General features: G+C 38.0%; 1 protein-coding gene across 1 annotated transcript in view; it reads left to right on the top strand.

Annotated features, from left to right (window-relative positions):
• Positions 1 to 13,242, top strand: part of ALCAM (activated leukocyte cell adhesion molecule) — a 129,064-nt gene extending 115,822 nt beyond the window's left edge. The window contains 9 exon segments of the mRNA XM_080612284.1: positions 1,030 to 1,116; positions 1,118 to 1,166; positions 1,246 to 1,383; positions 2,869 to 2,997; positions 3,742 to 3,780; positions 4,581 to 4,698; positions 6,543 to 6,599; positions 11,455 to 11,569; positions 13,216 to 13,242. Coding sequence (XP_080468410.1) covers positions 1,030 to 1,116; positions 1,118 to 1,166; positions 1,246 to 1,383; positions 2,869 to 2,997; positions 3,742 to 3,780; positions 4,581 to 4,698; positions 6,543 to 6,599; positions 11,455 to 11,542 — 705 coding nt within the window. The 3' untranslated portion in view covers positions 11,543 to 11,569; positions 13,216 to 13,242.
• Positions 13,243 to 14,926: the final 1,684 nt, after the last annotated feature.

Here is a 14,926-nt window from a genome sequence, read left to right on the forward strand (position 1 = left end):
AGGAAGGAAGGAAGGAAGGAAGGAAGGAAGGAAGGAAGGAAGGAAGGAAGGAAGGAAGGAAGGAAGGAAGGAAGGAAGGAAGGAAGGAAGGAAGGAAGGAAGGAAGGAAGGAAGGAAGGAAGGAAGGAAGGAAGGAAGGAAGGAAGGAAGGAAGGAAGGAAGGAAGGAAGGAAGGAAGGAAGGAAGGAAGGAAGGAAGGAAGGAAGGAAGGAAGGAAGGAAGGAAGGAAGGAAGGAAGGAAGGAAGGAAGGAAGGAAGGAAGGAAGGAAAGGAAGGAAGGGAAGGAAGGAAGGAAGGAAGGAAGGAAGGAAGGAAGGAAGGAAGGAAGGAAGGAAGGAAGGACCACGATTGATATTCATGTGTCATGTCTCAGTGATGGCATGTGTGAAATGTTACTTATGGTATTTATCATCTCACTTTTACACATGGAGAGAAGTCATGCTAACTGTAACAGAAATAGACCTTTTGTGACATAGTCTATATTAAGCCCTTTAGAGAACTGGGTTGCTTTCAGAGGGAAAGCATTTTGGAGGAGTTTGGGTTCATTAATTGGCTTTATCAGAAGGAGGCTTCTTCTTGATCCCAAGACTTCATGGGGTTCTTGCAACAGGTTTTCAGTGACCCATGAGAAAGGTAGCTGGCATAGATGCTGTGTGTACGTAAACCATGTACTGGTGGAAACTAAAAGTTTTGGTATGTGATGGTGGTTTGGTAGCAGACGTTGATCTCATAAGTCTGACCTGGAGGGTAGTTTTCTGTGTCTCAGTGTATTTATGACCTTGATTTAAATGCACAGTGATTCAAATATAAGGGAGGTAGCTTTTATAAATACTAGTACTTTCCACTTTTCATGCTGTTGTGTTGCTGCCAGCTATAGAAATAAAGTTATTAATGGGGGAGCACTTGGAGAGTAAGGCTCTAATCTACCAAAGTGTGTGAAGAATTTTGTTCATAGTAGTCGCATTTGTAATTTAGAAGATAATGTATTGTGAGTTGGAATTCACAGAGATTAACTATCTCCTTTATCAGGACAATACCAGAATGCAGACAAGTCCATCATTTTCGAGTCTTCAGTATCAAGATGCTGGAAACTACATCTGTGAAACTACTCTACAGGGAGGTTGAAGGTTTAAAGAAAAGAAAGACACTAAAACTTATTGTGGAAGGTAACAGAGTAGATAGATAGCTGTGATTACTAATTGTCCTTTTCAAACAGAGTGGTTAACTGTAATGTTGTTCTTACAGGAAAACCTCAAATCAAGATGACAAAGAAAACCAACACAAATAAAATGTCTAAAACGATTGTCTGCCATGTGGAAGGTTTCCCCAAACCAGCAGTGCAATGGACAGTTACTGGCACTGGAAGCATCATAAATAAAGCAAGTACCTTTTTTATTACTTTATTCACCTACATGTAGTGCATAGGAGGTGCGATTTTAAATCAAGGAGCATTTTACAGGTAGTGAGATTGAAGAAATAGACTTAATTTTATTTCTCTAAGAGAAGGTTAAGTAATAGCTACAGCTACATGGTTCTTGTATAGAGGATTATCTGATGGTAAAGGTCTTTTGAATAAGGCAAGTGAAGGCACGGGAGATCCACTGGCTGCAAGCCAAAGGTAAAAGGGGAAAATAAAAGGACACAAATGAAATAAACATTTTTATTATAAAGTGAAGGTACTTTATTGTTTTATCTGGGTATTGTGGTGATTTTGCCATTGCCTAAGGAAATTAAAAATAATGATAGAACTATAGAACTGACATTAGAAAGAAAATGGGTAGTTGATGTAGGCTTCAAGTGGGTGAAATGTAATGAAATGGGACAAGTACAAGTCAGAAAATACAGTCAGTTCCTTTCGGACTATGCAGTTTTTGTCCTAATTTTCATGGTTGGTTTTGTGTGGTTATGTCTTTTGTTTCTCACTGGAAACAGAACCCTGATGCAGTCATCCTGGGGAAGAAATAAGGTGTACCCATGTGTAGCAGGAAAAATACCTGGAAAATAAGCAAACTGAAGCATTTTCACATTGGTTACTGAAGCGCAGGCAAAGCATCACCACATTTTGCCTTAGCAGGAAAAATTAAATATTTATACAAGCAGTCAGAGACTAGAAGTACAATGTACAGTGGTCCCATAGGTTTTTATTACTCCATTAGGTTTTGTTCTGATCCTACAGACATTATGTATAGCTATCAAAATTTGTCTGTTTCTTTGAAGCTGAAGGGCAGGAATGGTCTTGAAGCTATGTAAATGATTGAAAATAATTTTTTCTGGTGTTCTATTAGTCTAAGAAAGATGTACAGCAAATTCAAGTAACAATGTCACACCATTACTATGATGCAGGTACTTCTAAATACACGTAGCCTGCCAAAATAATGCTTAGTGAGGAAACAACTTGGAAAACTAGAAAGTGAAAAACATCGTGAAAGGAAAACAGTGATTATTTTCCTTGTAAAGACATGAATGAAAACCAGGAAGATAGAAATTAAGAATTTCGTCACTTGGAATATTTTTTTTTTTTTAGTCACAAACCCAAAAGCAAATACAGATTGTGGTTAATTTTCTAAAAAATGCCTCTTTATCAATCAAGTGGTCTTAAAAAGCACGCTTATTCACCTATAGCTACATTTTGTGTAGGATACGAAATGTAGCTATGGCTGAATATCTTGGCGAAAGCGTTTTCTTTCAAATAGTCACATTATCTGTAATGAAATAATGCATTATTTCCATTGCTGTAGTTTTGAAAACTGAGATATTGGTTGAAAGTTATTTCCCTCTGTACTTTTTCAGTGTGTAATACAGATAATGGATGCACTGTTCTTTACATTTTCAATGATACTTATCTTCATTTTTTACCTTTTCAGACAGAGGAGACCAAATATGTTAATGGAAAATTTTCCAGTAAAATTGTAATTGCTCCTGAGGAAAACGTGACTTTAACTTGCATTGCAGAAAATGAGCTAGAGAGAACTGTGACCTCCCTGAATGTCTCTGCCAGTGAGTGTCTCATAAAGACAATTTCCTTAAAGTTCTAGTATCACATAAAATACCCCCTTTACATTCACATGAAGAGTAGGTCTGCATGGTAATGTTGATCTAAAGATATTTAACCTCTTTCTTCTAAGTCAAACAAGTGTAAATCTACTCTGTACCGGTAGTACATAAAATTTATTGGTAGTCTTCATACCTTTCTTGGCTAGCTAAGTGACTTCATACAGAAAACTATCTCATGTATGCAATACATTATTTACAAAAGTAAATAATATTACAGAGCAATGGCACAAAATATTAGTACAAAAATATTGCAAAATAATACATTATTTAAGAGACAACATTCTTTATTACTACATTAATGCCATCTTTTTGTCTCCACATTCCAGTTTATTATTACTAATGCGACTTGACTTGGAACAGAAATCAGCCATACTGAGCTTTAATCAAATGTCACTTTTCAAAGATGACAGGTGATGAAATGATAGTTCGTGGAAGGGTAGCACAGAAATACTGAGTCAGAAATATTTCTGAAATAATATTACAGGTTTTGAATAAGATTCTTCCATTGGATATTTTACAGTTACAAAGGAAAGATTTCTGTTTAACAATAAGATTAATTACCTTGCTATTCGGTAAACACCACATTCAGTTTCTGTTTCTGTCATTGCTGTAAATAGGCTATTAAATGTGATGTTCTGCTATAACACATTTTGTCCTTAATTTAATCGTAATATTTTTTCATTCCAGTAAATATTCCAGAATACGATGAGCCAGAGGATAGAAATGGTATGTATGGTTTTCTGTCTCTATAAACTTTTGTGTTGACTGTGTCAGTTCAAAAGCTGTATAGTGTCATTGAATAATTTCCACAGTCCTTCAGAGCTATATTTGATTTGAAATAGCTGGTGCCATGATTGATTAAGCATCATAGAATCAACTAGATTGGAAAAGACATTTGAGGTCATCAAGTCAAAACCTTATCCCAGGACTGCCAAGTCCACCACTAAGCAATGTCACTAAGGGGCTCATCTACATGTTTTTTGAATACTTGCAGGGATGGTGACTCCACCACTGCCCTGGTGCCTGAGCACCCTCTCTATGAAATTTTTCCTGATATTCAATCTAAACCTCCCCTGGCACAGCTTGAGGCCATTACCTCTTGTCCTATAGCTTGTTATTTGGGAGAAGGGACCAACACCCACCTGACTACAACCTGCTGTCAGGTAGTTGTAGAGAGCCATAAGGTCCTCCCTGAGTCTTGTGTTCTCCAGACTGGACCACCCCAGTTCCCTCAGCTGCTCTTCTTAAGACTTGTTCTCCAGGCTTTTCACCAGCTTGGTTGCCCTTCTCTGGACCCACTGCAGCAACTCTATGTCTCTCTTGTAGTGATGGGCCCAGAACTGAACACTGTATTCAGAGTGCAGCCTCACCAGTCCTGAAGCTTTCAATGTGTATTTAAGAACAATGCCTACTTTTTCCTTTCTTTTAATATTGACTTTCAGATCCTTTTTCTTGTTTCTGATGGAAATTCTTTAAAAAAAATGGTGTAATGCTTTCACCTCATTAACTTTTCTTCTTTGCTTCAGATGACAATAGTGAAAAGGTTAATGACCAGGCAAAGCTAATAGTGGGGATTGTAGTCGGTCTTCTGCTGGCTGCTCTGGTTGCAGGTGTTGTCTACTGGCTCTATGTGAAGAAATCAAAGTAAGAATTTATGGAAAACTTGATACTAAATAGAGTAATGATAAGCTGAAATGTATGTTTACCTGTTTTTCCTTCCCGCAGCATTCCAGTAGTCTGAGGAAAAGTAGGTAGAAGAGAGAAACTTGGTACCTCTGATCAGTCTGTCCTAATGCCTAGCAGGCCTCATTTGCTGGAAGTGGTGTTCCAGGACTTATCATAGCTCAATGCCTGTAAAGAGGTTTTCTTTCTTTACAGCCAAGTCTGTGCTTATTCTTGCATTTTAATATAGTACCTGCTACTTAATTGTGCAATGTAATCTCTGTGTGGTTTTACTGGTGTTGGAAACTGCCTTCATTTAGAAGTTGTGTAGCTTGTGTACTTTATAAATAGAATAAATCACAGAATTTATCAGGTTTACACCATCTGAGAGAGAAGAGAGACCCTTAATTGATTTATTTGTACATATACACTTTGAATTAGCTGACGTAAAATTGATAATGACAGACCTTGTGTTGCTGAAAATCTGGAAGCTGTCATCTAAATCAATATGTTTTATCCATCCTAGACATAGAACAGGATTTGCCAGTGAGGCCTGCTTGCTTTCAAGTTTCTTTATCATTACACAGGCTCACTTTAGACTGGATGATCTCAAAAAGTAACCGTGTTTCTCAGTCTTTTTAAAGATGGCCATAACTGTATGCCATTTGGCCTTATCCCCATACATTTGTCTCCATGGAGAACAGAGGGCAGGCTTATTTTCTGAAAGGTTCTTACAGCTGTCTCTTTATAGGGAAGATTAGGGTAGTTTTATGCATACCGTGCACAAATCAGTACAGGTAGAGAAGCAATCTTAAAGTTCAGTTGTTCTTTCTATGACCTTTTGTTAAAATGAGATAGAATGAGATCTAAAATACACAGTGGGATCTTATTATGAACAAATGCCTTCATGCGTAAGTACAACAAGGAATTCTCCATCTGCTTGGAAATACTCTTTTTGGGATAATATATAGGATTTTACTCCAGCCTTAACTGAGCAGGCTTTGGAAGTTTTTCAAATGAAGGATTGCTATAAATTACCCAAGCACAGAACCACATTCAGATATTTTACGGAAAAAAAAAGTCTTTTGCAAAGGTTACGCTTCTTTTGGTATAAATTGAAAAATAATAACGTTGAGCTCCTTCTCCTCCACTTTGCTACCGGTGTAATAATGTCTAGAATAATTTCCTTTTGTCTTTCCTGTTTGAATATGAGAATGTGGTTCACTGGTTTGGGTTATCTTTTCTTCTGTTAAGTAGTGTGGGGAGAGCCAATGAGCTTAAAATATAGCATGTTCTTTGCTGAGATGAGGTTATGATTTCAGAGAACTTTTTCAGCTTGAAAGATAGAATATAGCATATTCTAAATGGACAACACGCCCTCATGCTCAACTTCTCTCCTGCAAGCTTAGAGTAAAAATCAGAGCTAGAATTAATTAGACAGGTTCACTGGGAACAAAATAAAAATCCCTTTATAGTTAAATAATAGTCTCCCATAATTAAGATACGGTTGCTGGCTTCTGAAATCCTTAATTGATGCATAATCACTTAAAAGTTCCTGTTCTCAGTATATACTTGAGTTGATCTGTTGTTATCCTCCCTGCTTTCAGCATACCATACTTGCAAGAGCAAGCAGTGTCAATACCTATTCTGACAGTTTTCATTTTGAATTATAGTCTAGAAATCAAAGTAGACGTTGTAAAAAGCCTCTTACACCTATAAACACAACTTGTGACTTATCACAACCACTCCATCTCCAGGCCAACAGTTAGTAGTGATTTCTTGAACCCACTCATGAACAGTAACTCACCTAATCTCTGTCCCCAAAGTGACGCCAAAAGACAGTCTGAGAAGGCAGCAGCACAGAGCTTTCCAAGTCTACCGAGGCAAGAAAAACATTACTTTTTTTCATTATTGGTGTTGTGGTTTGCATAATCTTCTATTGTCTTGTCATCCACACTAAGTAGGAATTCCACTTGTAGCCTTGGAGTATATTCACAATAAATCACTTATATTGTTATTCACTGCCTCAGCTCTACTTGATGCAAAAGCTAATTATTGCCACATTATTTTCACTGTGGATATTATCCCATAAATCAGGGGCTCGTGTATTCCACATCCTGAAACCAGCCCCCTGTTGAATAAACAGTTGAGGCTACCTACCCCAGCATGCCATGTTTCTCCTTCATCTGAGCAGAAGGCCTAGAAGACACATTTTCTGCAGATTTCTCTTTTTTCCATAAAGGATATTTTAGACTAATTTGCACTAAACAGACTGTAACTTAGCACTTCAGAATCTTTCTAATGATTTTTGTGTCAGACCTCAGTTAAGTGATTCTAGGACACCCATCTTAGTAAGTCCCTTATCTGAAACTTGCACCTTGCTAGAAACAGCTAAGAGTACAACAGAAATAAAAGATGTAGAAAGAAAACAATACGCCCAGCGCCATGTATCCCTGTTCATGGAAGTTTTACATGTAGATTGGACCTTTGTCCCATTTTTGATCCTTGGGCTTGGAGGGGCCTAAATCTCAAGTCACCTGAGGCTAGATCAAGGTTAAAGTGGTTTAAAATGCAGTGAAGGAAAATACAGCTGGGCAAATTGAAGCACAGCAGCAGTCTTAAGCTTGTTCGTACTCAGAGCATACCAAACTCTTGAAATTCTTCTTAGGTCATAGTAATCAAGAATGTTATTAGTGTCTCTGAAACTGAACATTTGAAGCATAACAATTCTGCTTTTCTGATACCTTATAGGAAATAAGCATATGAACCTAAATGTGGCAGGCCACATGTTTTAGTACAAGCATTTGGACTATTTTCATGCAGATTACTTACAGGGAAAAGGCATAGTTACAAACCTCTCTGAAAGTGTCAGTTCATGTGCCAACTCTATAAAAGTGGCATGAATTAAAAGATGATCGCTTGTTTCTTGATGACTGCAATATTTTTCTAGTATCTCTGCCTTTTTTTTCCTACTGGTGAACATTTGAAAATAATGAGAGGAAGTGGAAAGCAAGATGGGGGTAAATAAGGAAGATGCTGCTAATAATCCAGATTTGGGTGTATAAAACCATTACCTCCTAGAAGACCTTCTGCAGCTATGCAGTTGAGTGTATAACATGCCTTTCAAAAGTAATGCATGGCTCTTGCTTCAGCACCCAGAACTACACCACTGGGTACTCTTCTTACCTGTCATTATCACAGACTTGGGGAACAGAGGACAAAGGGCATGGCAGATTATCTTCCTTAAACAACGCTGGGGGCGAGGCCTGGATGTGTGAGAACGAGAGAAATTAGGAATTAAATCCCAACAGCAGTTTCTGCATCATCTATATGCAGTCTATATGTACTTTACAGCAGGCAAAACAACTGAGGTGGAAAATGGTCTTTATATTAAAAATCGAACACCACCACGAGCAATACCTGAACAAAACCCATGAAAATAACAGCCCCTCAGCACACACATACACTCCAAAGAAAACTGAAAACTTCACTGTGGTACTACTTACAGAGAGGTTTTGATTAGGATTCCCTGAGGATAATTATTTTCCTGAAGAGCAATCTTAGATAAATGTAAAATCTGAGTCATAATTTTAGCAAGAGCTCAGACTGAGCCATGTTTTACAAATGAATTAAAAAAAAAAACCCCAAAACAGTTGAGAGACATAACTAAACTCATGTTCATACAACCAACTGCTCACTCTTCAGAACAACATGGCCAGAGCATGCTAAGACATAGGCTGTTTGTGGGGCTGTAGAGAACATCAAAGTGTGTGAGGTGGCCTGAGCAAAGTGAGCTGTCTTGCCCTTTTTGGCAAATTCTTGGGAATAGTTCTATCCATTTGGACAGTGTTGCCCCGCTGCTTAGATAGCAACTCTTGAGTTGCAAATGGAGCAAGCTGATAGGAGTCAATGCACAAAAACCATGAAGAACAGCTGTTGTTGAATGTTAAACTGGCAAAGGACCATTTTTCCTTTGCCTCAAGTCACCTCAGGAAGCGATTTCGAGCCATTTCTCTATTACAAACCCAGACCACATGTGTCGAGCTCTGAGGACTGGTGCCATGCCAGGGTCAGCTATTCCTCTGCTGCTGGCAGAGCACTGCCAATGGATCACACTGCTGCAACTCAGTGCAGAATTACTCTCCTGTCTCTTCATAACCCTATTTAGACGGCACTAAAAAAGGCAACAGATTTGCTTGTGCTGAAGTGGTGAATATGCCTAGATATCGGGATTTGGGGAATAAAAATAAAAGTCAGCAAGATCACAAACCCATCAGAATTAAACAGTTGTACTGAAAATCTAAATCCGATTGTCAGACATGAAAAATGACTGCTGCTCTCATTCCAAGCAAGCATATATACCATCATCCAAAAGAGTTCTGAATCACCTGCCTCGCTCAGAGTGCTGCCTTTTAAATGTCCCATTTTCACCCGTTTTGGCTTTAGGAAAATAGAGGTGACATTTAGTGAGGGGAACAGTTTCATTGAATGCAGAAACTAAAATAGAACACTTCAAAAATCAAAACCTGATAATACTGCAGAATCTCCCAGGCTTAGTCATTGAATAAATTTAACCTAGTCAAAGACCAGTAATGCCAGTTAGAGTTCCCTCTGCTATTAAGGGTCAAGTCATGTGAGGCTCAGTCTGCTTTGGGCACTGGGAAACTCTTGATAACAGGCCAAAAAAAGGATCACAGGGAGCAGTGTATTATTAATAGCCTGTCCAGTCCACACTCTTGTCTGCAAGAGCAGACACAAGTGGTTACATGAGGGCAGACACGCATGATACTGCTTTCTTGCTTCCAACTCGTTTCAGCTCAGGTAGGTGCCTGAGTCCAGATTCTTTCATCTTTCCATCTTTTTTCCCTAGTGGCTCCAATTTTATAGGACTTGCTTATGGAAAAGTCTCATTAGCCATATGACAAGGCAAATCCTGTGTTCTAACTAAACTAACCGTTTTCTTTTCTACAAATTAAAATCAATAAAACCCTCTTTTTTCATTTTTAAGGGATTTACTTGCTGAGGGGCGAGGGGGGAGATTGTTTCCTACTAGGATTAAAGAGATTTGTGAAAGGTTATTAAGATCACAGACAGTCAATCCCAAAGCATTGAATTTTCTTCTTCATTGCATCGCACATCCATGTGCACATCACTTGTTTTAGGTTTTGAATACCAGAAGCAAATGAAATGTTACTGCATAATAGAATAGAAATTGAACAAGATACTTCGTGATACAATCTCAGCATTTTAAAAACTTAAATTTGCCTGTGATAAGTAGGAGTTCCCATCTTTCTGTGGCTGTTCAGCCCAGACACCTTCCTGTGAGCCACACAAACATGAGAGGCACTCTAAAACCAGTAGTAAAAGGTAAACGCAGCTTTGAAACATTAAAACTTAACGGCACTTGGGAAATGACCTGCACTAAAACCAAAGCTATTTTACAATGGTCCCCTTCAGCGTAAGCTGTGGGATTTGGGGCTCATAATGCCATGCTCCCTTAGTGCTCCACCTCTGCTCCCCAGCCCAGAGAGCAGCATTTCCACAGTGCAGCAAGAGTTGTTGAGCGTTAGGTGCATTTGCACCCCTTCAGAAGCTCTTCTGAGACAAGGACTAAACTGTACTCTCTTAACATTGCCATTCAAGGCTACTTCAATTTAGGGCACTCACAGTGCTTAGATGCTGCTAGCGGCCTTTGCTCAGATGGAGGATGTGCACAGAAACACTCCGCTAGCAAAAACTCCGATCAGCCATTCCGGGAGGTACATACCTGCATGGTGTCATACGATCTTGCTAACCTGTGTCGTCATTGTATTTTGCAAGTCAGTGTCATTACAGGTCTTCACCCTGAAACAAGAGTGAGCATATGCATGAAGCTGTCACAACAGACTTTACTTTTCTGTAGGGGAAACACGTTATCCGTAGGGAAAAAAGGCACATAGGATAATCTGCTTTGGCACAAAGGATTCATCTAGGCCCACGCAAACACGTTTGCCCCTTTACATTGTAAAAATGGTGGCCTTCAGAACCTTATCACAGCACTGCAGGAATCTTTCACCTTGGCAGACAGTGAGGCTTCTCACAAGTTAAATGAGTGGCCTTGTGGTTTTACTGTGCTAAGCTAAACTAAGCACTTAACTCATTAATTCATACCCACCGCTCGCATTAAGGAAGACCTGCTATTCTAAATGAGGCGTACCTCTTTTTTTCTGCCTCGACATTTACACAGTCTCTTCTTCACCCAGAGCTTGTCAGTCACAGCCAGCACAGACTGAGAAGCCAGAGTGGGTGATTTTCCTGGTGTTTCCAGAAAATTCATTAATTTATTCACATTTATAGAGCTTCTGTTTGGTACTGGCTCTGAAAGTCAATTCCTGCAAGTACACGCGAGATTGCTACGGTGATCAAGATATCTTGGCCACACTTGTAACGTTTTAGTACATTAAAGCAAACTCTTTGTTTATTGAAACAAGCTACACAGTCAATTTGTCAAGAAACATGGATCTGCACAACTGGTTTAACCTTACTAAATGCTACCTCAGAATAATTCTGAGTTCCTCAAGAAGTAAATCAAACCCAAATACATGACCCTGCTGGAGTACTTCCTGTGGTGCTAATGCCAGCAGGGGAACTGATGCTATTGACCTGTTTACAGACATAGGCAAGCCTTCTAAGGGGAGGAGACAGTTAGAATGGAGCAAAATGTAGACACGCAAAAATGACCTTACTTTTTCATTACAGGACAGCATCAAAACATGTAGACAAAGATCTTGGAAATATAGAAGAAAACAAAAAACTAGAAGAAAACAATCATAAATCTGAAACTTAAGAGAAAACGTGTCAGTCATCAGTCCAGGTAAGTGTTTCATATTGCGGCATTTAACATCTCTATGTCCACCATTTCTTTTTTAGTGATCTCAGTTGTAACATGGAGTCTAGTGCTCACCTTTCAGCGATGAGGCACTGGAGTGACTTTTGAGTGGTACAGTAGTAGGACAGATAGACTCAAGCTCCCAGCCAGTTAAGAATTCATACCTGTGTATGCCTATATTAAAGAAGCTTGATATTTAGACATAACTTAGTACTTGGCTTTACTTTAAACCATGGATTTGGGGAAATGAAAATACAAATTTGCATAATGCATCACTGTGATATATGTGTGGGTGTGTATGGATATGAAGGGTATGTGTAGGTATATTTTAGAAGGTTTTGAGTTATGACTTGAAAAGTTAATGGGAACCTTCTTCCCATAGCAAAAGCAAATTTGTTTCTAAGTCCTTGGTGAGCTTTATTCATCATGACTGAAAAAGGCATGAAACTTGCCTTAGAATAAAATCATTCTTATTCAAGATTTCACATACTAGTGCTATTATTGATTTTATCCTGGGAAGAGACACTGTATATTAAGTTAGTAACAGTATGATCCTAGTGGGATCTGTATAAAATAAACTGTAAACAAATAATTAGGTAGATGTCAAAATTCAGGAGCACTATGAAGCACCAACAGCACCACCCGGTGTTCACATATATATACACCAGTGCCGCTTATGTTTGTGCCACAGCTGCATCTCTCCTCTTAGAGACACAAAGTAAGGCTTTAGACCATTTTCTGGCCAACTGAGGCCAATTTAAATTAACATTGCAGTATCAAAAGAGTGTGGAAACCAGGTAACCAGCTTCTTGAATTAGTCAACAACTGTTCTTCAAAATGAGAGCAGTACAAGTTGTGTGGCTCTGCATTGTGAGTGCCTCAACAGGAAAGCTGTAGAGAGTCCTGATTTTCAGTGGTCTTAAAGAAGTAGCATTGGATACCTACTTGAGAGAGCATGGGTTTAAAGCATGTAGTGGAATTTTACGTTCCATATTTTCATTAAAAAGTTCCTTTTAAATAAGGGCAGCTCTCAATAAATATATCAGTATTGTCTGAAATTTTGAAGTTTTACTACTTTTGAAAAGGGGATTGAGAATACCAAAATTATGCCCTGTGTAAGATTTAAAAGTGGCATAGAAGTATATTTCGATTCTGAAAAAGTTGCCATGTGAATACCCAGTATTTCTACTGCAATTCTATGGGAAAATTCTGTCATCTTTTTAGTTAGGACTTGTTTTGTGATTTTTTGTGGACCTGGTACCTTCTGTAATATGGCAATATTGAGGTGAGGTAATGGAGCTTAGGCCAAACTGGGGGTATTTGTTGAACACAAGAGCTGAAATAACATCTTGTGCCTTTGGTGCAATCTTTTACCCTACTTATTTCTTCAGATCCGTAGATCTACATGAATGAAATGGACATAAACCCATTACTTGCCAGATAAACTTACTGGATTTAGTGGGAATACTATTGCAACAGCTATTTTTATCATGAAAGCAAGTATTCTCATCACTGAGTGACAGAAGAAAGTACTATTCATGTAGCTGTTTATCTGAAGGCTCAATACTGAGTAGTTAAGTTGGTTAACATATTTCAGAGTGTTTAAGTGGCTTTATCTTTCCCCTTTGCAGAGAATACATATAGATCAATTGAAGCATGAACGTGGATTGTATTTAAACATATACGAAGAAGTGACAGCTATTCATGGTTCGAGTATTAAACAGATCATACTCCCAAGTTTTCAAAGGATTTTAGACACAATTATCTCAAGCTAAAAATACCCCAACAAACTAATTTTGGCAACAGCCATGGTAATAGGTCACCATGTTGTGTTCTGTTTGAAATATGTTTTTGTAAATGTCTGCACTGAAGATTTCTTTTTGTTTGCCTTTATGTAAATTTTTTACGTAGCTATTTTTATACACTGTAAGGCTTTGTTCTGGGAGTTGCTGTTAATCTGATGTATAGTGTAATGGGTTTATTTCAGTTGTTTTTATGACACCCTTTGAGCAGGTACATGTCTAATTCTGATTGTTATCAGTGAAGCCTCTGCTTGGTAGCAAGTACCTAGAGCGTAAGACTGTCTTAAAGGAAAACGTCAAACTCCTGTATCATTCCCTGAAATCAGAGTGACGGGGAAGGGTGACAGCTGTGACAAGAGCAATCTAAATTGGTAATAAAAGTGAACACTTAAAAAAACCATGCAAAGCTGAACAGACAGAAAGGGAACAAAGAGTTTCCACAAAGAAGTCTGGGTATGAAAGCAAGGAAAACAATGAAAATTCCTAGCCTACGTACAGACGGTGGCTAATCATCCTTTTCTTCTAGAGCACGACACAGTTGATTGATACCTTAACAGTCATCTTTCATGCTAGAATTAGGATAAGGAACTGGAATTCTGGGTTAATTTTGATTCCTTTATGTTATCCGCTGCCTTAAAGGACTGTACCTTTCCTTCATTTCAGAACGATACCAGTCAGAATTGGAAACTTTTTTTAAGAAGTGGTCATATCAAAGCTGCATTTTTTTTCCACAAAAATAGAATATATATATATATTTTTTGTGTGTTTTTGTTAACTATGCTACAGATATTGAATGCACCTTGAGATAATTCTAGTGTTTTTAACTGGTACCTAATTTATCGAACAGTACATATAATTGTAACAATGAAATGTCTATGTATCTTTAGTTACATTCAAGTTTGTAACTTTATAAACATGTTTTATGCCTGAGGGAATTTTTAGAATGGGACTGATGAGAAGTTTTAGGGTGAATGGCCAATAGAAAGTTGTACTTAAGGGAGAGAAATTTCATCTTACGCAGAAGATGAGTCTGAAAGAAAGTAACAGGTAGCTTTGATGGAGGGGAAGAGTAGAGTAAGCAGAACACCAGGTTTCCACTTAAAAATATCCAGGGAAAAAGTAAGTTTTTATAGAGTGGTAGGCAAAAATAAATAAATAAATAAATAAATAAATAAATAAAAGAAAAAGATGGGCTTTAGGAAATGTATTTTGCCACTTTTGCATTATTTAGGGGGAAGAAAAAAACACTGTTACTTGTAAATTTGTAAAATGTTAAATGTCTGGGCAGTAGTGACTGATGTCTTAATAAAAGCTTCCTGTAGTGCATTGGCATGGATTAAATACATAAGATGTCCTTTAAACTCTATGCTGTATAAGATATTAGAGGGAAATCCTGTTATATGCCTCTAAACTTTGATTTGTTACTGTTTTATTTGGCAAAAAAACCACAAAAAATTACAATCTTGGTCAATATTTAAACCAAAGTAAAATGGGGGAAAAAACCAAAGTAATTTGTTTTGCATGGCAAAGCCATTCTGTT

The sequence above is a fragment of the Psittacula echo genome (assembly GCF_963264785.1).
Source record: "Psittacula echo genome assembly, chromosome: 3".
Taxonomy (NCBI): domain Eukaryota; kingdom Metazoa; phylum Chordata; class Aves; order Psittaciformes; family Psittacidae; genus Psittacula; species Psittacula echo.